This window comes from Simochromis diagramma, unplaced genomic scaffold, assembly GCF_900408965.1.
Source record: "Simochromis diagramma unplaced genomic scaffold, fSimDia1.1 OVJJ01000302.1, whole genome shotgun sequence".
Classification (NCBI taxonomy): domain Eukaryota; kingdom Metazoa; phylum Chordata; class Actinopteri; order Cichliformes; family Cichlidae; genus Simochromis; species Simochromis diagramma.
Window position 1 is genome coordinate 11664396 of NW_024386792.1, and position 25238 is coordinate 11689633.

The following is a 25238-nucleotide window of genomic DNA, read 5'->3' on the forward strand; positions in this document are numbered from 1 at the left end:
AAAGGAAAACATTGAGATAACAGCTGCCAGGGCCCCGGGGAGAGCGGGAGAAGGGAGAAAAGAGGTCAAACAGTAAAGAGAGCAGGAATCCAAGGTACAGCTGAAAGAGAAGCACACACACACACACTCATACTGACTCACACCAATTGAAATGTAATGATATGAACATGACACTTCATGCACCAACTTTGCAGCCCACTGTGTGCTCGAGCTTGTGTGTGTGTTTGTGAAATGTGTGACACAGAAATTACAGTGAGGAGGTGTTGTTAGCTGAATAGAAGAGATGCAGAAGGGAGGACGAGAGAGAAAGAACGAGCAATAAAAAAAGGAAAAAACAACACAAGGGCAGGGACAACTGTTCTGTGGACACCTGTCCCTTTCGCTCACAGGCTGGAGCGATGTACAGAGACAGCTGCAGGGCCAATAAAGAAGAAAGAGTTTTCCACTTACCTCTCCTCCCCCCCTCCAATTCCCTCTCTGCTTCCACTCTCCTGCTTCAGATATATCGAAATAGTTGACTAGCAGAAATAGCGCCACTGAACCGCTACATCCAGCTGACACGCTGTACTGTATGCTCACATAAGATTCTCCTGACCATACATAATACATGGCTGAGCGCAGTTTCTGGCAGTGGCAGCCCTTGATGTTCAAACTGCGTGCACTTCTAGCTTTTGGCAGGGTTGGGGGGGGGGGGACAGATGCCACAATAACAGCGTACAATAACACACTGCCGCTCGTGCGGCTCGGCATAACGAATCATAATTGTGGAGATACGATCTCCAGCCTGTATCTCGCTGTCATCAACGCCTGCTACACTACTTCCAGTGTTTATATCCCACTCGTAGCAAGTAGCTGCCGAGTCCTGACAAGAGCCCGAAACGCTCTCTGACTGGACCCGCTCTAGCGATCGGGTCAAGTAGACTCCTCGTCTGTTAGTAGTTAATTAACATTTAATGCTCGATGACAGCCCGTTCTGATGCCGTTTCGCGTACGGCCGAGCCCGAGCGCCGACGAGGAGATGCAGCGGCCGTGCGCGCAGGCGGAGGAGGATATGAAAAGATACGGGGATAAACACTCACCGACAGCACGTTAGGATAGTACAGTCCCATCATCGTATTCTGTGCAACAACTCAAACTGTCGTCGCTCCTCTCTCTCCTTTCCTCTTCTCACGCTGCCTCGCTTTCTCTCCCTCGCCGAGCCTGTGTCACCTCACCAGCTCAGTCTCTCTTGTCTGTCTCACAGATTCAAAATCTCCCTCTCTCTGCCCCCGCTCGCTCTGTCTGCCCTGCCAATCCCCTCCCCACCTCCTCCTCCTCCTCTCCTGGCTTCTGTCCCTGTCACTCTCCCTCACTTGCTTACTTGCTTGCTTTTCTTTTCTTTCAACCCCCCCTTCCCCTCTATCTATCTCTCTCTCTCTCTCTCCCCGACTCCCACTCAGTCTTTTCTTTCCCTCTCCCACTCGCTCCTTTGCTTTCCCTCTACCCCCAGCCTTCTGTTTTGCTGCTGTGCCCTTGCCTGCTCATCTCTTCTGTCTCTTCTCCGGTCCTCCTCCTCTCCTCCTATCTCACCCAGATAGCCTAACGCCTCCCCCTTCCTACTTCTCTGCCTCTGTCACACCTGCAAACTTTCCCCTCCCCTCTGCTTTCCTCTCATGTCGCAGTCCTCCTCTCCTCTTCCCTCCTCACTCTCTCTCTCCTTCTATTCTCTTTCTCCATGTAGGTGAGTTAACTGGGGCTGCTGGCACCACTGGGAGAGAGCAATAGACGTCTTTTCTTCTCTCTCTCTCTCTCTCTCTCAGACACGCACCTTGTTACGCAAATGAGCCGGTAATTTTACACATCAGTCATTTTTTTCCTGCAAAAGTCACGACTGCAACGATACTAGGTCATACCGAGCAGCGTTTTTCATAACACCGCCAACATGGCCCAAGTCTGGCTGTTATCACATTCAACTTAGAGCTGTGTCGGACGATATTTCTATAAAAACAAGGAGGATGAAGCCACGGCGGTGTAAGCTCTGCAGCTCCCCTTAGGTTTACAGAGCATTTTAGCATCTTTTAGATCATTGTTTTGGCTTCGCGCTCGCTGCATTTTTAAAAATATGTATCAACCTGGTTTCAGCTCCCAAACCCCCACGGTAATCCGCGTCCAGCAGAGAGCTAAAGATAGCATCATTACAGCTAAACATATTGAAGCATTGAGCAGATTTTTCTCAGAAGAAAACGACACCACTGGGGGCACCAAACACCAAACACGCCCTGAGCAGGAAGGCTCATCAAAGATGCAAGAAAAGATGCCAGCACCCGCCGAACAAATCGCCATCGTTTCTTGAATAACGACCATCGACTACACGAGTAATGAAGTGGCATTAATCTTCAGCACAGCACACTGCACGTGAATCCTTTGCTCAAATGCAGAACTCCAGCGCGGCACAGGTTTGCGCACCGGGTGACAAATACCATGCCAAGCCATTACCTGATGATTTTACTTTATATAAAAAAAGTTTGAAAACTACTTCAATAGACAGCCTGCCAAGTTTCATACTCCATCTGCAAAGAGCTTGTCTTCCCCTTCACACTTGGGGCTTCTGCTACTCTCCAGGCTCTTCCTTCCAGGAGTCTTTGATCACATCATTCTCACACTGCTGCTGACAGTTTAGCACCTCAGTGTTGTGGAAGCCTCCGCTGCCCGGCATTGTTTTCTTCCTCTCTGTCATTTTTCCCCCCTCCTGGTCAGAGGCCAAATCACACCTCCAAGCCCCCAAGCGGTCCTTGAATGACTTCTTTCGATCCCAACAAGAGGCTGTTCAGACAAGCCGAAACTTTAAAACATCATCACTTGGAAAGTAAGATTAAGAGTGAAATCAAAACTGTCTGTTTGACTTCCAGGCTTCTGCAATACCCACTTAGCAGTACTAAAAAAAAAAAAAGCCCATTCTCATACTGGGGCAAATAAAAGCATTCAAGTGAAGACAGATAAAGTGCAGATAAGCAGCCGGAGGTTGTCGGGCACCACGGAGTGCGAGGGATGAGGAGATTACGGGCAGAACATGAGAGGATGAGTGGATGAACGGAGGATGATCTAAGGATTAACCACATAAACTGAGCAGTCTAATAACACAATCAGCAGGCTAATACAAAGATGGGCAAACATGCTGTAGTCTTACACGCACACACACATAAACACAAACAAGATGCAATGCAGTGTGAGTGCGTGTTTGTGGGCAGAAAACTATAACATCAGCATGTTTAAAGGTGCTAGAAGAGAAAGAACAAGTTGGATTTGCCATCTGAAAGATGATTACTAAGTGTGCATTACTGTGAACAGAAAGGAAAGTGGGTGGAGGGTAATACTGGAGGGTTGTGGAGGCGTGTCTTTTACTACACGACTGCTAATTTATAATCTACACCCCCACCTTGTGGTTTGAAGAGCTACACTGAGCCATATTAATGTTATCTGAATACTGTATAAATGGAAGGAGTGGAATGAGGCCACATTACACAACGTGGATTTTGGCACATGTTTTTCCTCTTACCTGACTATGAGACGGGTATCCGTGATAGCTGAGCGTCAAGGGGTCGTTGTTCTGAAAGAGAGGAGCAGATTTTTCGGAAACATGGTCAGAAATTTGTAAAGAAAAAGGACAAGTCGCTTAAAAACATTTTCATGCTTCATTGTTATTCACTCAGACTTTTTTCCTTCTGTTTTTATGCCCACTAAGCTGTTGCCTCCATATTTGACTTTACAGCTGCGTGCCGTTTCTGACTCCTAATCAAATTAACTCTGTTCTGTGACACACTCCTGCTATCTCCCAAGTCAGTCTCCTCCAGAGTTTTCCACCCAGTGGATCTTTTGTCTGCTTGCAAAGCCGTGATAACGGGGGCGAGTGAGATCATGCGAGCAGTAGATGAAAGACGGGAGAGAAAGAATGAGTGTCACCGCGGCTCTTAAATCATAAATAGGTCAGGAGTGTCAGCGAGCATGAAGCCCATCGGTGTGAAATGCGATCATGAGCCCTGATGCAATCTCCAACACATCCCTCTCAATGTTCTGGCTGTGCAAAGCAGCGGCGGATACATCAAACATCTGGTGAGTAATTACAGTAACACAAGATGCAGAGGAGACAAAAAAATAATTTGTTTATGGCCAAATATTAAACATAAATCATTCCTCTACTCCCTAAAATAGTTTGTAACTCACTTTATTCACTCTCATAATACCGTGTTCCAGCTTTTATGCTAATGTATTCCATTAAATGGAGGCGCTTTTCACAGCAATTACAACACACTTTGAAGGGAGAAAAAAAACAGATTTGCCTGTCTCTGACTTCATATCACTAGATTAGAAAACAACCCAGCTTCTCCCTCCTCCCTCTGTCCTTCCCCCTCTGATCTTCCTTTCATCTGGAACCAATGTCCCTCGTCTGCTCTGTACCCAGGGGGAACACTTTGCTCTGTGCGCTTCACAGCTTGAGTTCGCCTGATTAATACTGTAGCCATCTAACTCTGGACCCCATGGGGCCGTTTCACTAAAACTAAGCACAACATTTCCAAATGTAAGAGGCTCGGTTGAGGAGGAGGGAGCAGGAAGCGTCTTCGTGATTGAAAAATGCAGCTTGCGCGAGTCTATCTCAGAGCCAAAAATGTACTTAGTGAACTGGCTTTGGGAGGTAGAAGCTCTAAATAATGAATCACCTCTTAGAGGCTTGAATAACATGAATAAAGTATGAACCTTACTTTACGGTGAGGCCAAACTCTAAACACAAAAAAAAAACAAAAAACACTGAAGGTATGGGGACGCACGAGATTCATGGAACGGGCACGCTGCGTCACAGTGAGGGCGGCGCTCTCACAGGCAAACATCTGGAAACATATGAGCAGGAAAATAGGGAAGGACTGGAAATTCAACAGGAAATGGGCAGCAAAGAAAAAAGTGGGGGGGGGATGGAGGGAGCAAAGACAATGACTCATACACGAGTGGAGTCATGTGCTTAATTTCCTTAAGCAACTGAGCGGGATGAGCGGGGGAGGGGGGCAGTGCACTGGAGTCATCTCAGGATGAGTGTATCTCAGTGTCACTCAACACCGCGGCCACTTGCACCGAACATGAGAAAATAAAAAACTCTGTACTTCAGGTAGTCAATAAAGGCGCGCTGACTCGTTCCGGGGATGGTAATGACTTTTTTCCTGGGGAGGGGGCGGGGGCTAAAACAACAGAAGAAACTGCAGGGGAAGACCGGGTGAGCAATCACGAGAAAGTAGCAAAATGACCTGAAGTCAACAGATGGCAAAGATGGGGAGGAGGGGGAGGAGAGGGGAGAGAGACCAGCTTGCAGGAGGTGGAGGGGAGACGGGAGCAGTCCTGTAATAATTAAATCTGAAAGGAAGCACAGGATGAGAGGCACAGTTACCTCCAGGTTTCTCCTTCACTCAGCAGAAGTATCCCACTGTACACATGAACCCTGATACCGCTCTTCAAAAAAAATAAATACAGGTGGGGTAGGTGTGTGTGTGTGATTGTTTAGCACGTGTGGGATGTCTAATTTGGTCACAAGACTCGTGTCTATTCCTATCGCGCCTTGGGACCGCTGCTGTTCTGATGAGGAGGAGGAAAATAGGAACTACATTTCACTACTCTGAGAGTCATCCTACCTAACTGCAAAGCAGGGCACTGCATACACTCGAGAGGATGTGAATCCACTTCTTCCACAAAGCACTTATGTGCTAAGCCTCCAAACTGTTGGCCAGATGATCTAAAGTTTATTTTCCCCTCGGTATACCTCACACAGTAAACCTACACGTGCTTCTTTGAGGGTACGCTGGTTGGAATCACTGGGGGGGTTTTGGAGGCTGCTTCGACCCTTCTGGCATGAAGATAGTCATGAAGCAGCATCAGCTGCTGGATCACATGCTACATAATGAAACCGCTGAACACAATTGTGATTTGGATCCCTCAATTTATTTCAGATCTGATAGAGAGAGAATTAACATTTGTATGTAATTATTTACGGCACCACATAATTGCCCATAATGATTAATCTGCATTATCCCTTCATTCCAGTGAAACCAGAGACCAGTATTGGATTTTTGGAACCAATGTTGATGACATTGTGGCTGCTGGCCCCATTTTTACATTTAATATGTCAGACTTCACTCTAAAAGGCAGTTAAACTCCTAAAGTATGGGGCACTGTAAAAGGGTGGAGCCTGATGGGAAGACTGAGTAGCAATAACTGGACCCATACATCATCTCTTTTATGTACTGTATTTAAGAAATATTACACAAAAACTACAAAAAAATCATCAATTTTTTCAGCCCTATGCCCCAGGTGTAATGCTCAAATGGTTTCCCAATTAATTTACCAAGTGTACCAATAAATAAAAAATAAAAAATCAAACTAGAGATGCGCGGATCAACCAGCCAGGGAGCGGAATCGGCTGATATCCAGCGCTCCTGGCTTTGACCGGTGACCGGCCGGTCAGCCTCACATTTGTCTGATTACAAGCTGGTCCGTTTCATGCACACACAACACACACACACACACTGCAGGGCAGGGAAAAAGTCAAACGTAAACTCACATTCACATGCCAAAATATCATTAGTGTTGAAGCTCCTTACTGTAAGCAAAGACACAAAGTTTGCCAAAGCAAACCAGAAGAAAAGCTACGGCTTACTTTGGCAAGTCTGAATAGATTTGTTCGTAGCAACAAACCTAATCGGGGTCATAAATCACCCTCACTCAACTGAAAATGGACATTTTAAAGAAGCTAGCAAAGGGAAAGTGGCTAAAGCTAAAGCTATCCAGAAGTCAGAGCTAGCCACGAGTCAGCAGCCTCGGTATGAGCAAAAGATCAAAGCAGTTAGGAGGAAAAATATGGAGACAAGAAGAAAAGAGAAAAAGGTTTCATAAATCTGCTTCACCTACTTTTTTTTTCTCTTTTGGCTAAAGTAGTATTCATTTATTCAGGTAAAGGTGATTCAATCTTCTTCACTTTAACTAACAGGAACTGAGAGAAGACCCAGTAACAATCTGCATGTTGGATTTAAGACGTAATAACTTATTTTATTAAAGAAATGATAATGTTTCTAGCTACTCAGAGAATCACAATTTATTATCTAACACTAAACATTCTATTATTGGTGGTTGAAAGTCATTAATATTCATACTATACACTATACACTTATATATAATGATTTATTAATAGGGGAAAAAGACCATAATAGCACAGTTTTGTGCAGTTTGCAAATAGAGATTGAAGAGCAATGTTTAAATAAACATCAGTATAACACTACACCCCATCCAAAGCCAGAAATCCTGGTAAATCCCCTAACTGCACAATTTGGTAGCTCAAAAGAATAACTTTTTAGTACTACGGTTAAAAATCACCCCAAGATATTATATTATGCAAAAACTGGGTAATACAAGACAATAATAACTCCGTTTTGGGAAATTCTCGAACACTGAGACTGATGTCTACCTTTCAAATAAGCATGAACTGATACACTGTTACACACCATCAACACTAGAAATGCTGTAAAGTCTCCAGACTGAAGTTAATATAAGGATAAGTACACTGTAGCAACATCAAATTTCCCCCCAAAGCCAAGTCTCAAAACACCGCCGGTCTTCAACATGAATCAGTCGAGAGATTTCTCCTTACAATTCATCACAGAAAATCAGGGTCCCAAAAACTAAACAAATATTCTCCACCGGCTGCAAGAGAACATTTTTCTTGCTGACATTTTCATACCATTTCAGTGCAGGGGCTGAGATGAAAGTACAGCAGGGTGATCCACCTACATTAACGTCCTAGTCAAGTCATTTGTCCTCAGCGCTGTCGCCCCAGGCAGGACCTTATTAGGTTAGAGAGAGCCCCGGTTCCTACGCAGAGTGACAACAAAACACGGGCCGCTCAGCAGCAGGCCAGATGGATATTGAAGCCGACAAGCTACTCTCGACAATTCCCAAAATCTGACCAGAGCTGAAGACGCAGGGTGCCGTTATGAATCCTCTGTCACCCTGAAAAATGCAGGACTTCCCCGGTGCTGCACTGGAATGCAATACAGACTGATTGTGTGTTGTTGGGTTGACGGGGAGAGCAGCACGCTCATTTAAAATCGGAGAAGGGCAACGGCAGAGGCAGGAAATCAGTAGCTAATTTCTCTGAACTCATACTGCTGAAAGCACTCAGCTTCTTCTTCCCTTTTTCTTTTTTTTCTTCCTTTCACTGGCTTTATTTGCCCTCGTTAGCTGAGCATTCAGTCATTCACTGCTTGCTGCACCGATTTATAAACGCACTGCTGCTCTGCTAAAACTTTGTAGCTTTGACTCAACAGAGCACTTCCTCCCACTCCACTGTGATGACATCAGAGCCTAATGAGAAAAACAGCAGTGTCAATAACCAAACGGGAAAGATCCCATTATTAGGCCACAGCGGTATAAATTACTTTCTCTCTCTACCGCAACCACACCCCTGTTCTGCTGGCTTCACAGGTCAGAGTTCAACTCTTGCCGTGTCGTCAGCAATAAAGACTTTTTTTTAAAAATCAAGAATGGAAAAAAAAATAAGGAAGGGAGACAGCGTGCTTTGCAAGAGCCAGGGTACCAGATGCTGTAACATTTTCCAGTATTTACCCTCCTCCTGAAGATTAGCTTTACAGACGGCCTTCTCTGTGATTTTATAGACGTTTCTTGGAAAGTCAAGCGTCCCGATTTAAGGAACTAAGGAAAACTGAACGTCACCCACCCCAGTTTGCTTCTGAAACCTTAATGGTGTCAGCGGGTTAGAGGAATAAAAATACGTCAGTGTTTTACATACACACACTGGGTCTGGGGGAAGGGGGGTAATTCGTTAAGCATGTGGCACAAAGCACAGTGGAAAAATGGTCTGTACAGATGAGGGTTGTTATTTTTTGTTTTCCCTAAAAGGCCAACGGTAAAAATTTAAACCCAGTGGAGATTTTGGAGTAATAATACAAATCTATGGATGCATTTTCTGCCTTTTACTTTTTTTAATGACATTATTTACTGGTTAATTTTTATAGTCTGCAAAATGTCAGAAAGAAAGTTTATGGTCACATTTCATGTCTTCAAACGTTCAGACTGCACATGTTTAATGAGAAAACATAGAAAAGTGGTGAAACTGCACCTTATTTTCTGTCATATGTACAGTGTCACGGTGGTGTGCTATCATATTTAACACTCAAAATTTCTAATATTGAAGCTCGGTGCTCTAGTTTCAGGCTTCTTTTTTTTCTTTTTTTACTTTTGGGTCTGTGTGATGTCAATGACAGGGGATATCTCTAAAACTGCCATCTCAGCTCTTGCTGTGAGAGTACAGAAGCTCCGCCCACTTTTTATTTAAGAGGGGCAGCCAATCCAGTCTAAAAGAAATGTGACCTTAAATGCAGAGGCATTAAACCAGCTCGATTCACAGCATGAAGTGATGAGCTAGACCAGGGGTCGGCAACCTGCGGCTCTTTAGTCCGTATAGTGCGGCTCCGCGTGGTTTGGGAAAATAAATTAGAAGTATTTAGCTGAAGTGTATTTTATTTATGTTAGATCTTTTTTAATTTGTAGTTCTAAATTGGAAGGTTATTGTGATATTGAAATATAAAAATAAAATTATATTCTATTATTTTTTTCATGGCTCAAAATAAGCGTCACACTCGCAGAAACCAGTTAACCCGCCGAAACGCCGTGCATTTATCGAGACTTTCAACCCCAGGTAGGTTAATTATGGATCTTCGGATCCACATTATGACAGCAGCTATTCTCAACCGTGAACTATGTTAAAAACAAACACCGCTCACGCCTCACAGACGACATCTTACAGTCCTGCGTAAAGATGAAAGTGACTTCGTACAGCCCCGATTTGCAGACGCTGTGCGCAGAGGCTCGGGAGCAGAAGTCCCTTTGTAAACATACCACGGCAGACGCGATGAACATGCTGTTCAGCATATCTTTATTGACCACTTCTCACACACAGTTGCTGTACGCATACAGCCGGCTGTAGCTTTTCAGCTCACAGCCCGACACATACCAACAACAGCATAGACGGCACAGAGGTTAAGGCGGCGAGGCATGATTGCGGGTGCCGCTCAGGTACGTCCTCCTAGACCACGCCCCGCCACACACATTAACCAGGTAAAATACATATTTAGGCAGAATTTTGCAAATATCTATTTTTCTTTTTCAGCAGCATAGTGCTCCAAAATCCCAAAGGCGATATAAGGGTGGCGGCTAACAACAGTTTTTGTTTGCTGGATCATTTTAGTTCAGCTGGGTGTCTTTCCTTTTGTTATATTTCTTTAAGAGTTCAAAATGTGTTAATTACATAAACAAAATGTAATTTTCTCTGTAGCACTTCATGGATTTCATAAGCAACACACCTTAGTTGTTCACACAAAGCATAAAGGTAAAAAACAATATATACAGTGTTATCTTGATTTTAGATGTCAAAAAGTATTTGCGGCTCCCAGTGTTTTCTTTTGCGCGGAAACCGGGTCCAAATGGCTCTTTGGGTGTTAAAGGTTGCTGACCCCTGAGCTAGACAAAGGTCCAAAGAAGGATTATTTTAGGACACTTAACGTGGAGTTGGAAATGAATCTAATGGCTGCCCTTTATTTGTTTGACTTCATCAGACCTGCAATGACAGCATTAGAAGAGAAATTCACTTGCTATATAAAAATATAGGGCTGGAAGATGTTTTTAATAACTCGCTAGTGCACTATTAGGAACTTTACACAATGGACTACAGTATATAAGCTTCATCTGGTTTTCACCAATATCTGTGTGACGGCATCCCATAAAATCCAGGGCCTTAAATAAGGATCTCAGGGATCAGTGCGGTTATAATGCCCCCTCCAGTTTGAGATGTGATCCCATTAGCTGGAAACAAAGCCTCTTTGCTGCCAGTGATAGGGCAAATCTGTTCCTGCACCATCTAGGGAAGGAGGGGGTTCTCCTACTCTAATTTCCGGACTGTCCAGCCAGTTCACGTTCAATACGTTTTAGGGGCTGAAGCTATTGATCCGTGCTCTTCTCTCCCACTCTCTCACACACACACACACTCTCTTCCCTGCACATCTGTTTTTAAGTGCATTACATTTCTAGCTGTGTCTGTCAGCACTCCCTCGACTGACAGCAGGACGACGTTAAAGCCAGCCATTTAGTTTTCCAAACTGGAGCAAACAAGCCACTTCACCTCCATTACTGGAGCTTTCAGCGATGGAGAAATAGCTTTCTGTCTTCCACTGGAGTACTTCACCCTACATAATCCACTTTAATGTTATCCAGAGCATCTTCGGGTCCTCATGTGACGCTCTATTAATAACAATATTTGACCATTTTGGGATCAATGAGGGAAAGGGGGGAAAAAACAACAACAACAAACTGATTATGCTGACTGCTAGTCCACTTTAGCAGTGGTGCTCATAAAAGCAGGGGTGTTAGGATCCAGGCAATTGGACTGATGAGGTTTAGGCTCCTTGGTAAAATGATCATTGTTTACTCTAGATAGCCCGCAGTCTCCCCCCCCCCAAAAAAAAAGGTCAAACAGTCAGATATGGACACTGACTCGTTGTAAAGCAAATGTTGGACACACTTATGCCACATAGGAATGTTTTCTTTCGTGTTTGGTGTAGTAAAATGCTGGATGTGTTTACATTCTTCACCCTCAGCCAGGGCTGTCTGGGTTTTTATAGACCAGAAGATGATCTTTGGACAGGTTTTAGAATAACTAACCAGTTAGCTATGAACCAGGCCAATATAAACCGGATTAATGCTATTCCCCTTTAAATTAACTGTCTGAGCTTCACCGTAGCATCTATAACAGTCCAGTTAACGCAGTGAGTTACTTTGTTACTAATCCAGCTCCATCTTCAAACAGCATGTAGAGTCATCTACAGCTGTGGTGGCATTTCCTGCACAGCTGGTAATGGGCTGAGCAGTCACAGGCCTGTGTGCTGGGCCCTCCGCTACAGCTCTAAACTATCCGCAACTATCACGCTGATCACGCATCTGAAACACCGGTAAATCGTGAGATTACATTAACAGCATAGGCCAAATTATTAAGAGAAACCTGGCCTTGCACCACGATTGCGTTTAGCCGTCTTTGCCTTATTGTATTAGGAAAAAGAAAAAAAAGAAAAAAACAAAAAACAATCCTCTCTGTACCTGACCAACCTCGCCCATTCCTCCTGTGCCGTCGATGCGGGGACGCTTGCACTCAGCGCCGGTCGAGTCCACCAGAGCCGCCGCTGTCTGTCCGTCGGGCTCCGGGTCTCCTCGCTTCATGCCGCGAACAGCTGCAGGAGCGCCACCGGGGTTGGGATGCACCCCGGCCATGGGGTCCAGCTCTCTATCCCGGTCTATGAGACCCCGGGATACAGGCAGCATGATGGATGCAACGTCGGTCGACATTAACATTTAAAAATCTTTTGTTCCCTCTCTTCAGCTAAACGGGGCTAAAATAACCTAATCTAGTGCACCTCTGTGCTTAAATCGGCGGAGGGATTAAAACAGTCTTTTAATAATCCAAGTAGCTTTCACTGTATTTGGGGCCTTTGTATGATTCCCCCCCAGTGAGTTGATGTATCTGGAAATGTTTTGGCTGCCTGGCTTAAAAAATGTCACTTGAAAAAAAAAAAATATATATAAAAGGAAATCTCACACAAGCACCGTTTTCCCTGTTATTTCATAACAGAGTCCCCTGCAATGCGAGCAGCTCTGTCGGGCTAATTTGCAGCTGTGTAGCCGCTGTCTGCTGACCGTGTATGTATTTACTGCGGGGATGCCTAAGAGGCCTACGTTATTTCAGATCATAACAAGCCAATTAAACAAACACCGATCAAAACAATGGCTCCTGAGCTTAGCCTACTGCCTAGTTTCCATTTGCTCCCCCCTCTCTTTCTCTCTCTCTTTTTTAACCCCACTCCAGGAGAGCCGTGTGTTTTTTAAGAGCACAACATCAATACCCTACCGCAACCTCAAGATGAAAAAAACCCTCAACATGTCTTCCCCGTCGCCCTTTTTCCTCCCTGTTAGCCACAGACTTTTACCACAGAGCAGAGGTTCACTGAAAGTCAATCCTCCTCAGGAGCTCTCTCTTCCCATGTTAGTCCGCAAGTCTGCGCTTAAAGAAAAGACGGCTTCTTCCCTCCCCCCAAAAAAAACAAAAACAATAAAGCCAACCAACCAACCGAAGGACGGACAGGCGGACGGACGGACGCCGGGGCTGCAGCGTTTCCTTCTCCCTCTCTTTCTCTCGCTTATTATTTTCTTTCCGCTCTCCGCTTTCCCGGTGTGTTCATGTAGCGTGTGTGTTACAGAAAGGAAACTGTCCTCCCTCCCTCCCTCCTTTCCACCCTCCTCCTACTCTCTTGGTGTAGTCATTCCCCTCCTCCTATCTTCCGCTCTTGCCTTTGAACGCAGAGCCAGGCAGCCATGCAGCCTACAAAATACACGCAGTGTGCCGCAGTGCTTCCATACATTTCACCGAGGGGGAGGTGTGTGTGTGTGAGAGAGAGAAGGGGCGACACGCACTACAATCCAACCCCTCTCCCCAAAAAATAAAACTGTAAGCTGCTTTTACTATTCACATTTTTGTTTGTGCGCAGTTCTTCAAAATAAAAGTTTTTGCTCTTTAACGTTGGCCACATTACATGGCTGAATATTGAAAGGGGGTGGGCTGCTCGGGAAGATTTCATGCCTAACTCATTACACAACCGATACGCAGGCCAAGGTCTTCACACAAGCCCAGCTGTGAGTCATGCAGCATGGAGTACCTTATGTTCCTCTGGCATTTTTATTGCTTGGATGACACCCAGTGGTCAAAGGGTACCATGGGAAAGGAGCACTTCAAAGGGGAACTGTTGTAGCGATTTAAAATACAAACAAGAGCAGACTTGCAGAGGTTTATTACATGTGTTGGTTCAGCACAATCTCGAGTCGCTTGACCTGAATAGTCCCAGTTTAATTTATTTTGGAAAAAAAACCTTTTGCCGGTGCCATGACTCCTCCCACTCTACCTTGCAAACATTCTCGTTTCCCCTCCCCAACTCTGATAACTGGATATTTCGGGATATACACTTATAATCACAGTTGATTGAGTGACTTCTGCACAACAAAGTCTCCCTTGCACATTACCGCAATGCACAGGTTTAGCATTTTAATCATTAAGAATATGCAACGGTTGTTTTTGATCTCATGCTTTATAGCCTTTATGCCACACAGACAGCTGCAGCCTTACATTTATCATTTTCACATGTGGATTCTCAGAGTTACAGTTTCTATGCACAAATAATACAATTCAAGCTTAATAGTAAAGTAGACAACTGCCCAAGGACACCAAGAGCCAGGGGTTTACTGTGAGTTGCACCTAAAAGGGCCTTTTAGGTGATTTGTGCCTTACTAAATAAACTCGAAGCTCAGCCCTTATTAGTGGGGCGACATTGGAGCATCTGTGGCTGAGGTGGTAATGATGGATTGATCCACAGCTCCTCTAGTCTGCATGTCAGTGTATATCTGAGCAGGTTACTGAACCAAGCTGGCCCTAATGCATCCATCGGCACATGTGTGAATGCTAGACAAAGTGTTTAGACCAGGGATGTCAAACTCATTTTACATTGCAGGCTAATCTTATGTGGGTCAGACCAGTGAAACACCCCTTTGAGTGTACAGAAACTAAAATATACAATCTCCAAGATAGTATAAGGAAAATAATTTAAATTAACAGGATGTCTCCGTTTTTCCTACATGATAAAGAAATGCAGCTGTAGTAGAGGAAGAGTTCTGACAGATTTACATACAATTTTAAGCTTAGAAATGTACCAAAAATCAAGAAATTATTAGGGTGTAGGGAAGGTCTACATCAATAGAAAAAAAAACCTGTAATACTTTGTCCAAAATAGAGGTCCACCACGACATTCTCCAAAGTTGTCCAGTGGGCCAGATTGGAGGCTTTGCCAGTCCAATTCTGGCCATTGGGTCTCATGTGTGACACCTCTTTCGGGGGGGGGGGGGGGGGGGGGGGGGGGTGTTGTACCAAGGACTCAAATTGAGTTGGGAAGTGCCATCAGAAGGTTTTCCCTGGCATACATGGTGGCTTTTTTGTAGAATGTGTTCAGTCACAGTTGTATTACTACTTGAAGCTGCATAATAATCATGAAGAACATTCACATTCAAACTGTGGAACGAGCTTCCTTTAGAGATTAGACAGGCCAGTTCTTTATCTGTTTTTAAGTCACTCTTGAAAACCCACCTCTTTACCCTGGCCTTTGACACCACGTGAGATGTTTGTTTTTAGGTGATTCGATGCTGTTTTTTCTTGTTTTTGTTTTAATATAGGGCTGTTTTAATTTTATGTTTGTGTTTTATTTATTTAGCTGTTTTCTGTTATTCTATTGTTTTAACTTATTTTCTGTACAGCACTTTGTTCCTGTGCTGGGTATTTTAAAGTGCTTTATAAATAAAATTGGATTGGATACTGTGTAATGAGGTCAAGCATGTCATTTCTGTCCACGCTGAGGTTTCTACCTCATTCTTCGTGCATAGCCTCCAGTCATCCTGCTCTAAACATGCACATAAAACCTATAGTATGTTCCACATAAACTTTAACAAAGCAAGGCAGACCCATGTGGGCTCAGTCTACTCCACAATGATAGCATGTCCACACAAAGTTGCCTCCCACTTTTTTTGATGTACTGCCACTTCCTACTGTAAAAGCTAATGGCTGTCAGTTTAAAATAAATTTAAAAAAAAAAAAAAAAAAACCCCACACATGCGCTACTTGAGAGCTTTTATTGGTAGTTAAGAGTGATGGCTGAGGCCTGAAAAAGAAAAGGAAAAAAAAGGGCAAAGAAATGGTTAAGAAATTAACTTTGAAGTATATAAACAAGACGTAAACAGCTGTTTTACTAGTCAGACAATCATCTTGGCTAATTTCATGCATTTACTGTGGTGTAACTGGAGAGAAAAAGCCAAACAAAAAAAAAAAAACAAAAAAACAAAAACAGGAAATGGCTCCGTCTGAATTAATAATTCAAAACTGTCCTCATTACTAAAACATTGTCCTGCTGTCATATGGAACTGTAGCTACTACTGGCTCTCTGGCTGTTCTCGGAGAGTAGGCGGCTTGTGAAAAAGTTCATTCATGGCCGTTTTGTTGCGATCCACCCGAGTTCACAAGAGTGTGCTGGGTGATTTGAGGACAGAGCGCCAATTATCCTCACCGTCACTGGCCAAAGCATCCTTCAACACAAGGACCATCACGTGGCGAGCAGATTTCAGTCGAACACATGAAGTAGATCTGAGAGGGAAGAAAAGTAGAGCAGGATTTAATGTTGTGTCCAGTCTCCAGAGTGTGCAGCGTAATATTACAAACAGCTGCTGGCAATTGAGATGGGGCCAGAATTTGCAGCTTACAAAATGGCTCCTCCACATCTCATTAGGAATGCTGCCTAAGAGATTTAGAGATATAGCCACAAATCGTCTTCAGACAACACGTTTCCACTAGATGAAAAGATAACTCGTCTGAACTGGCACTAATATAGAGTCTACAAGCACACATTTTAACCAAATTAAGACAGGAAGCCTGGATAGTGTGCTGTGTAAGAGTCCCGAGTCACCCCTCATGTCTTTACAGTTTCCTTGCAAGGAGTCACACTTGTAATTTTTAACATTGTGTTAAAACAGTTTATACCCAATAAGTATATCCAGAACAAATGTTGTACATGTATGTCACAGGACGTTATGAAATCATGTTTATCATTTCAAGTTTGATTTTAACCTGCAGGTCTGTGTCTCTGTAAGCTTTGAGCTAACAGAAAGGTGTATTTTTGCAAAGCCATGGCATCAAAAAAAAAGTTATATCCCAATTTAACAAACAATCCTAGGCCTACAGAAGTATTTACATGCCTATAGAGTAGCCCAAAACCATTATATGCAGAACTCAAGTGGCTGTGTTCCTGCTTACCTCTTCATCCAGATCCTTAAACTCGCCATCAGGAAGGAACTGGAAGGTTGTGATGGTGAAGCGGCGGGTCTGAGCATCAGGAGAAAGTGGCTGAGGATGCGATGGAACAGCCTGTGGCGGTGCTGGGTCCAAAGGGTTGGGACATCTGTGGAATAGATGAGAGCCAATGTGATAACACGTTTTACTTTCCATGTAAAAATCAAATATTTGTGAGAAGAAAGTTTTGATACTCCTACGGACCTCTCCTCCTCCTACGAGCTCAGTTTTTTCCCCTCCTATGTTCTTTTCACATTTTTAAACCTACCCATTGTACAGCAGCACCCACACAGCTTTTCCAGAGCGGGGGTAGGCCACGCAGAAGTGTACCAGCAGAACTAAAGTGGGATCCGGAGAGTTGAGGAGCCGCACTTCCAGATTGAGAGGCTTCCCCAGCATCATCTTCAAGGGCTGGTGATACTGTGGGTAGTACCTTTTATACTGGTCATCTGCCGTGTAGGTGTATAGGAATAGCATTTCACTCTTTCATAAGCAAGCACAAGATCTCAAAGCTGAACTGGATGCAGTTTAAGATATTCATACGCTGCCTAAATATTTAATTTTACCACAATTGTTTGTTATTCAATTATTTTTCCAATCCATCCCAACCAGTGTTGAATGGTTATTTGATATTAAAAAGCATTTTGTCTTGAAATTAGTACAATTTACCTTCAGCAATCCTTAGCTGAACTCCAAATGCCCCATAGGACTGAATTTCAGGACCGAGGGTGGGAGTTTTAACTATGTAGCTCACAGTCAGAACTGTTCCTGGCATGTACCTGCACTCCACCAGCAGCCTGAGAATTAAGACAGAAGATGTGATAAATAATATCTAGACAGTTTAATCATTTATTGTCATTTCTTCATCTTTGTTGCATGTTATTCATCCACCAAACTGTCCATCATGGAGTTATTCACTCCATCCTTCAGTGACATGACAGAAGCTTTCTGTGAACACTGGGCATATTAAAGGTAAATATGGGTCTGACCTGACAGGAGAATCTCTTGTGATAGTGCCATAGTTGAGGCTGATTGCCTGAACCATGTTGATGACTTCTACCATATAGACAACAGTTTCCCCCAACATCTGTTAGGACGGGGAAAAGGAATTTCTTAATGCAAACCAAGGGAATCATGGAATACAACTGGACTTTTCATTATTTTCCCCAATTAGCTATAGACTCATTAAATCAGCACTCTAGTAACTATAGGAAACACTAAATATTTGAAGTAAATGTGTGCACTGGTCAAATCTCACCACTCTGCGTGTCCCACAGCCATCCATCGGGATCTTAAACAAGGCGTAGTCAGAAGTCACTTTCTGAGGTCTGCAGGTGAAGTTGCCGGCAGCGACAAGCAGGGCAGGGGAAAGAGGGGGCTCCGTGATGGAGGCAGGCACAGAGAAGACAAAGTGGCGGTCAATAGTGCACTCTGGAGGGGGATGCAGAAAGACAAACACAGATACACATGCACAGTTATGTAAAGGTCAGATGAACCAAAGGTCAGAAATCTCAGGAGGCAATTGATAATGAGACCCAAGGTATCTTATACCCTTTTCACATTTTGTGTCACTGCCAGCTCGAATCATGCTGCGCTGGCCCTGAATATCCCTCTTCACACATCCAGCAGCTGTAGCGCTTACATTTCTGCACCCAAAACATCTCAAATGTACTCAGCTAAGTGGTGTGAAAAAGCCAGTGGGGACGCAGACTGCAGCTCACCATCCATGGGGTAGTAGCAGGCAGGGGGGTGCTTGTTGAAGCAGCAGCCCATGGAGAGGCACTGTGTCTGGGATAGAGAGCTGGATCCACAGGGGAGACGCTGTTCGTGAGGAAGGTTGCACTCTGAGGGACAGCACGACAAATGTCAGCCACACAGTTAAAATAACTCTGAATGGCCAGGAGAAAACAACCTTTGGCAAATTGAACAGCCTTTCAGAGGAGTAAATATTAAGTCCATCTACCTTGCCTGGGCCCCGAGATGGTAACCGGACAGGAAAACTGAGACTCCTTTTTGCCATTTACTGTCATGTAGATGACAGTGATGATGTATAGCGTACCCTTTTAGAGAAAAGTGTTTATACAAGAGTTAATAGGCACATAAAATAGTCAATTATACAAAAAGGTCATATGCTCAGTGTGAAATCCAAGTCAATACTTGCCTGCACACTCATGTGGCAGCGTGAGTGCAACTGTAGATTCAAATGGATTTTGCCATCTTTGCCTTTGCTTGCAGAGTACCCACATTGCTTTGGGGCATCCTTGAGGTTCATCTGGTTCCCCTTGATGTCTGAAAAATACATTTGGAAACGCACAACAAGTTATTTTTGTGTGCACTTTAAAGCGGCACAATTATAGATCTCAGCAGGCTGAAGGGGCTCCGTTTAAGCACTCCCCAGTCAAAACAAAGACCAAGTCTGCCACTCCCACTCACAGTAAACCAAAGCCCCTGAACCATGTAGTATTCAACTCATGCAGAGATGATGGCAAACATATGCACCTGGAACGCATACACCACCACACAGACGCACACACCTTTAACAACTATTTCTGAAATGGGACCAGAGGGGAGCTCCACAGTCATCTCATGAGAAGAGCAGAAGATTTTAGGCTTTGGAACAGCAGACGGGCCGATCCCATCCTTGGTGGTGCTTGGTGGGGTTGGTGTGGGTAGTGGGGCATCTGTAGCAGGATTGTCAGAGGGGCTTTGAAATGGACACTGCAGGTCCACAGTCCTGTACTGCGCCATGGAGAAGTCCCAAAACCGTAGAGGTAAGGAAATGGTCGTGGGAGTCTACAGCAAGAGAGATCAAAATCAATAAGAGCAACCACACATAGTTTCAAGCGCCTGTATTCAAAAATAAAGTCTGCCAGTGGAGGTCACAAAACAGTTCAGCAGTTGGGTTGCAGAGAACATTTAAAAAAACAAAACAAAAAGAAACTCCACCCAACACAGATGCATGCAGAACCAGTGCTGCATATAGTCCATATGGGATTAATCATAAATATGTGCTGCTGACTAGGAAGAACTGCCCGGCTGTGTTCTATATGCAAGCAGGACTTGCTGTAGTGAAAACACAAATGGTGCAAACTGCCATCATCAGCAATTCAAAATAGCTTTACATCTTGCCATGTTGCTGTAGAGGACTGCAGTTCATCTTGGCATTTGTTCCCCCCATCCATTTATTCATAGAGTAATGAAAATTTAACAGACAAAAGAAAAAATGGAAAGCAACCAGGCAACAGACTCAGAAATTAACAGTTTAACCAACACTTGAATAATTTTCCTGTCAGTCTGTCATTGTGATACCACTGAATATCACAGTACTCAAGGATTCCCTTTGAGCTCCCTTGTTTTTAATGCATGTGCCATTTTATCCTGCATATCCAAAACAATCGTCCACAAGAACAAAACCACTGACAGGTGAAGGAAACATCGATCGTTGATCATGTCATTACAATGCTGTGTTCTCTTTAACCTGCTGGAACCTGGCATCCTTTTGGCTCATTAGTATGACAACACCCACCTAAACACTGTTACAATCTGAGCAGACAGAGGTCAGGTGTCAATGCCATAACAAGTCAGAACTGCTTTGGTGGATAAATTGAACCTACACAACATTTCAGGAGGTGGTTCTAAAGTTGTCTGACCGATGTCGACGTCTCATTCCAATTCAATGACTACACGCCTGAATTTGGACATTGCATCATCAGCAACATTACGCGATTAAAAGACATACAACGGCTGCCTTATTTTCCAACTTAGACATTTTCAATAATGCACACAGTTGGCATTTTGGGAATCAGTGTGCTATGCTCCCATTACAAAACACAAAGTTAAAGCAACAATGCAAAAAAAAAACAAAAAAAAAACAAACAACACAAAAATGACAGACTAAACGCACTGATCCCACCTGTAAGTGGCTGTGACAGGCAGGCAGAGGAGAGTGGAGAATTACCCCAAAGCCCTCAGTCATCTGTAGCATGTACCCACAGAATGGAGCCACACTGGAGATGAAAGTCCAGATGTTTGTTTGGTCTGGAGTAGGAACCAATATTAGTTAGACAATTGCAGATTACATACATTTTTCATCTTGAAAGTAAAACCTGATTCAAACATACTGACAGTGTTTCTAAGCTCATCTGGGAAAAGCTACGTTATTTCAGACGTAAATGCACGCTTATTTTAAGACCATGGTTTTCTCCAATGTCTCTGGTGACAAAAATAAACAAACCAGCTTGTTCTGAAAGTCAGATTCTAAATTCTTACCTTACTATAACTGATTAATTATGAATGCAACAATAAAAACATACAGAAGCTAAACAAACAATGTTTCACCGTGTTTGAAGGGTTTAAATGTTAAAACATTTAAACAGGTCAGAGCCTGGTTAGAAATTAATTTCCACAGGAAATTATACTTGAGTCAGTGCACCCCTGCCTCCACAAAAAGTGATGAAGACAAATTGTGTCGAACCTTCCACTAGGAAAAAAAAACAAAATCCTTGAGGGAAAAAATAAATAAATAAATTCTTTAAAGCCATTGTATGTTTTATCTTTGGTACATGAGTTTTAGTAAGTTTGAAACTTCTACATGGTAAATGGTCTGTATTTGTATAGCGCTTTACACTACATTTAGTCATACACACACACACACACACACACGTGATGGCAAGCTGCCCTGGGGCGCACTGACAGAGGCGAGGCTGCCAGATACTGGCGCCACCGGGCCCTCTGACCACCACCATGGGATACATCACTGGGATTTTTTTCCCCTTAACTAAGTAATTGCACAATTTGTATGTCTAATGCAGCAAACATGACACAAAGTTAAATACTTATTAGTTATGAGTTAGAGTTATGGTTTAAAAAAAATAAATAAATATACTTAATATTTGACATGTCAAATATTAAGTTTATTTTGCTGTGATTTCTTCAGCAGCACCTCAAGACCACAAATATACCCAACTAAGGATTTCTTCTTTAACCGAGGCAGCTGGCAGTAAAATAATATAAAGTGTCACAGCTAGTCTGTTTAACTACTTGCCAACACAAAGAGCTCTTATGTTTGGACAAACACCAACCTTTGACCTGTATAGAGTCTGGGTGAGTAAAAGGCAAGAAGGCAACCATCCTCCCAGTCATACACTGGAGATTAGGAGTCCATGGAGAGGGCCCAGCTGGGGTTGTAGAGCTTGTGGTGGGGGGAGTAGTAGTGGTGGTGGAAGGCTTTGGTGTCGTCACAGGTGGTTGAATCTCTGGATACTGAGGCAGAGGGGGGTGGGGTGGAATGTAGTGTGGTGGGTAGAGAGTATGATAAACATGGTAAGGATAAGAGCTACATATTGTGTGACTGTAAGGCAGACAGATCTCTTGTGGAACTGGTTTCTGAGGTTCCTCATTGGCAGGTGTTGGAGATTCAGCTGGTTGTAGGTAAAACAGATTTGAGAGAAAGTTGTAAGCCCTGGTTTTAATAGGGTCAAGTGGAGCAGCAGAAGGTTTTGGGTAGGACACTGGCCAATAACCATAGTAGGAGCTGTAAGAAGAAGCTGGAGGACCTATGGGCTGTTTAGACTGAGATGAAGGAGGATATTGTGGACCAGGAGGCAGAGGAACAGGTGGCTGGTTTACTGGTTCAGGATAGTAAGGCATCTGAAGATAGTACTGAGGGTAAAGAGGATGTGATGGAGGTTTGGCTGGTTTTGTAAGTGGAGGAACAGTAGTAGTGGTGGTGGTTTGAGGTGGTGTCACTGTTGGGTAGTAGAATGACATATGGGAGTAATCAAATAGATACTGAGGAGGTAAATTAGGCACTTGATGTGGAGACTGTCCATTTTCAAGTGGACGAGGATTGGGATCAGGCCTGGCCAGCACCATGACTGGAGAACGGTAGTGAGAAGGTGGATATTTCAAGGAGCCAAAAGAATAAGGTGACTTCCCAGGAAAATTGGGCTGGTAACCGGGAGGACTGTCACCGGTGGGCTGAGGTGGCTCTTTGGCTTGTGGCCCAGGAGGGTAGAGCTGGACGAACTGGGGCAGCTGGGGGAACTGGAGACCAGGATAGCTGTAGTCAGGATAGTCTGGAAATTTTGCAGCGTGTTCTGGGGTTGGAGGTGGAGGAGGGGAAGTGGATGCCGGTCCAACGGGATCTGGGATGTTGGGATACTGAGGGTTGTCGGGAGACCAAGGTGTAGAGGGTGCATAGGGGAACCAAGAAGTGACTGGGCAGGAGAGAATGTATTCATTATCACCAAATACAAGCTCAAGCTGGAGACCATCCTGTGGGGGGGGGGGGGGGGAAGAAAAAAAAATTTAAAAGAAGTGTTGCAGATATTATTGCAAGCAAACAGTCTGGTAATCCAGTTAAAATAGGAAAACTTACTCTACTGGTGAAACAAGGAGCACTGGAGTAGATGAACAAAGTATGCTCCTCAGACTGGGAGTCGATATAGTACGCACACTGTTCAGATACAAATGGATGCAAAGCTCCATTCACTGCAAGACATTGAACATACTTTTGTTTTTTTTACTCAATTGACAATGAAAACCACCAGTGTTTAAAAATTGCATAAATTTCCACTATTCTTCAAGACCAGAAGCATTAAGCTATCTTATCGCCTAACTTTACATAAAATACACACACAAAACAAAAAACACCTTTCACTCCCAATGCAGGTATATCATTCTCCTGTGCATGTATCTGCACTGCCATGCCAAAGGAGGAGCAGAAGACTGAGGGTGGTGAAAGAGGGAACGAGGGTGTAGGAGTAGATATCCGAATTGGGCAGGAGAGCTTCAGCGGGGTGCCCCACCACAGCAGGGGCAGCATGTAACTGTTATTCTGACAGAAAGCAGCACGACAAAGTCAGGGGCAGTTAACACAGACCACGAGAGACAATGATGGGTGCCAAACGCTGCTGCTGGTACCTCCTGGGTGATGTAACAGGCGTCGTATGGCACCATCATCTCAAGGTCACTCCACGATGTCCTCAGAGTGTAACCACAGTATGGAGGCAACTGAAACACCGAGATCGGAGAGGTTCCCACTGTAGAAACAAAAAGTGTAAAGAACTCTGGGGGGGGGGGGGGTGTTGTTGTTTTTTTGTTTTTTAATTTCTTATATATTGAAATCACATATGGTGAGCCCTCCCTCTGAATATAATGGCGCAAAAAAAAAAAAAAAAAAAAAAAAAAAAAAAAAAAAAAAAAACAACAACCCCAAAACAACAAAAACACACAAGACATGTCTTCCAACAACACCAACTTACCTCTGTCCACTAACAGGTGTGTAAATCCTTGACCGGAGGCAGTGAAGACCATGACATGATCATCACACTCCACCAGAGGACTCATAGCCTGCCACTCAGAAAAATGTGTGCTGGACTCAGATAGGCCCAAAACCTCCCCCTGAAAACCTAGAGGATTAAAAAGCCAAATACACATCAAAGATGTAGTTCTTGTCTTTAAATTACCCACCCAGTTTGGCATAGCAGTCATTAGATGTGCTGGGTATTGTTTGTTCATGATAGAAATGTGTAGCAGAAGCAACTGTTTTATCCTTCATGCTGGCTGCGCCCTACATTTCCCAGAATGTAAGTCGCTCACAGTTTAGTTTTCAGGTGTGCTGCAGCTATATGGGTATCCTTACTATACCCGACCCAAACTGACTCAAAGGAATTCTTACTGAAGCAACTAAAGGCTTAATAAACGCAAGCCTTTACTCACCACATAAACCACCTGTGAATAACATAAGAGAGTTTGAGGTTAACCTGTAAAATCTGCTTGATGTCCATCTACAGACTCTGGAGTCGAGGACTTTGGTTTCACGCTAACATTCCCAATATTCCAAGACAAACTCTCGGGCACAAATTTGACGTCTGACTTCTTAAGGTCTTGTGCACTAAGATGTGGGTGTGGCTCTCCAGATCCAGGCTGAAGTTGAAGCTTGTGAAGTCTCTGTTCGTTAGGTTCGCGCAGATCACCATATCCTGTCCCGGTGTGCTGTCCAGCTAGAGTTTTGTCCTGTTTAATCCTCTCCCGTTCTGTAGCTGTAAAACCATCCTCCCACTGTCCTAAACTTACTGAACAACATGGCTGAAACATGTAAAAATAAACAGTTGCCACAAATAAAAATGTACTTTTTCCTCTTTTCTGTTTGCAAGACATCGCCGGAATGGACGCTTCTTGCCCGCGTGCGCGCAGAGGGCCTCACCTGAACGCGAAGGTGATC

General features: G+C 43.9%; 2 protein-coding genes across 10 annotated transcripts in view; both read right to left on the reverse strand.

Annotated features, from left to right (window-relative positions):
* Positions 1-13346, reverse strand: part of rbfox2 (RNA binding fox-1 homolog 2) — a 41046-nt gene extending 27700 nt beyond the window's left edge. For 3 of the 9 annotated variants that reach the window (XR_005694841.1, XR_005694842.1, XM_040024485.1), the window contains exons 1-2: positions 12178-13346; positions 3536-3586 (exon numbers count right to left, since the gene is read on the reverse strand). Coding sequence is in view for 7 of the 9 variants with exons in the window: in XM_040024485.1 (XP_039880419.1) it covers positions 3536-3586; positions 12178-12429 (303 nt within the window). In the remaining 2 variants the exon portion in view is untranslated. Of the gene's footprint in view, positions 1-1079; positions 1294-3535; positions 3587-7750; positions 9535-12177 lie in introns of those variants that run through there. The other 6 variants (XM_040024482.1, XM_040024481.1, XM_040024483.1 and 3 more) reach the window with 5 other exon arrangements.
* A 2441-nt stretch (positions 13347-15787) lies between these two features.
* On the reverse strand, positions 15788-25238 carry LOC120729073. The gene is made up of 18 exons (XM_040024491.1): positions 24778-25238; positions 24277-24423; positions 23936-24054; positions 23666-23849; positions 23391-23503; positions 22093-23287; positions 20925-21049; positions 19546-19804; positions 19173-19300; positions 18975-19071; positions 18733-18855; positions 18270-18442; positions 18001-18098; positions 17681-17808; positions 17280-17460; positions 16976-17120; positions 16233-16309; positions 15788-15830 (listed from the first exon to the last, which is right to left on the reverse strand). Exons 1-17 carry the CDS (start codon positions 25172-25174, stop codon positions 16235-16237), a joined length of 3687 nt encoding a protein of 1228 aa, XP_039880425.1. The 5' UTR covers positions 25175-25238; the 3' UTR covers positions 15788-15830; positions 16233-16234.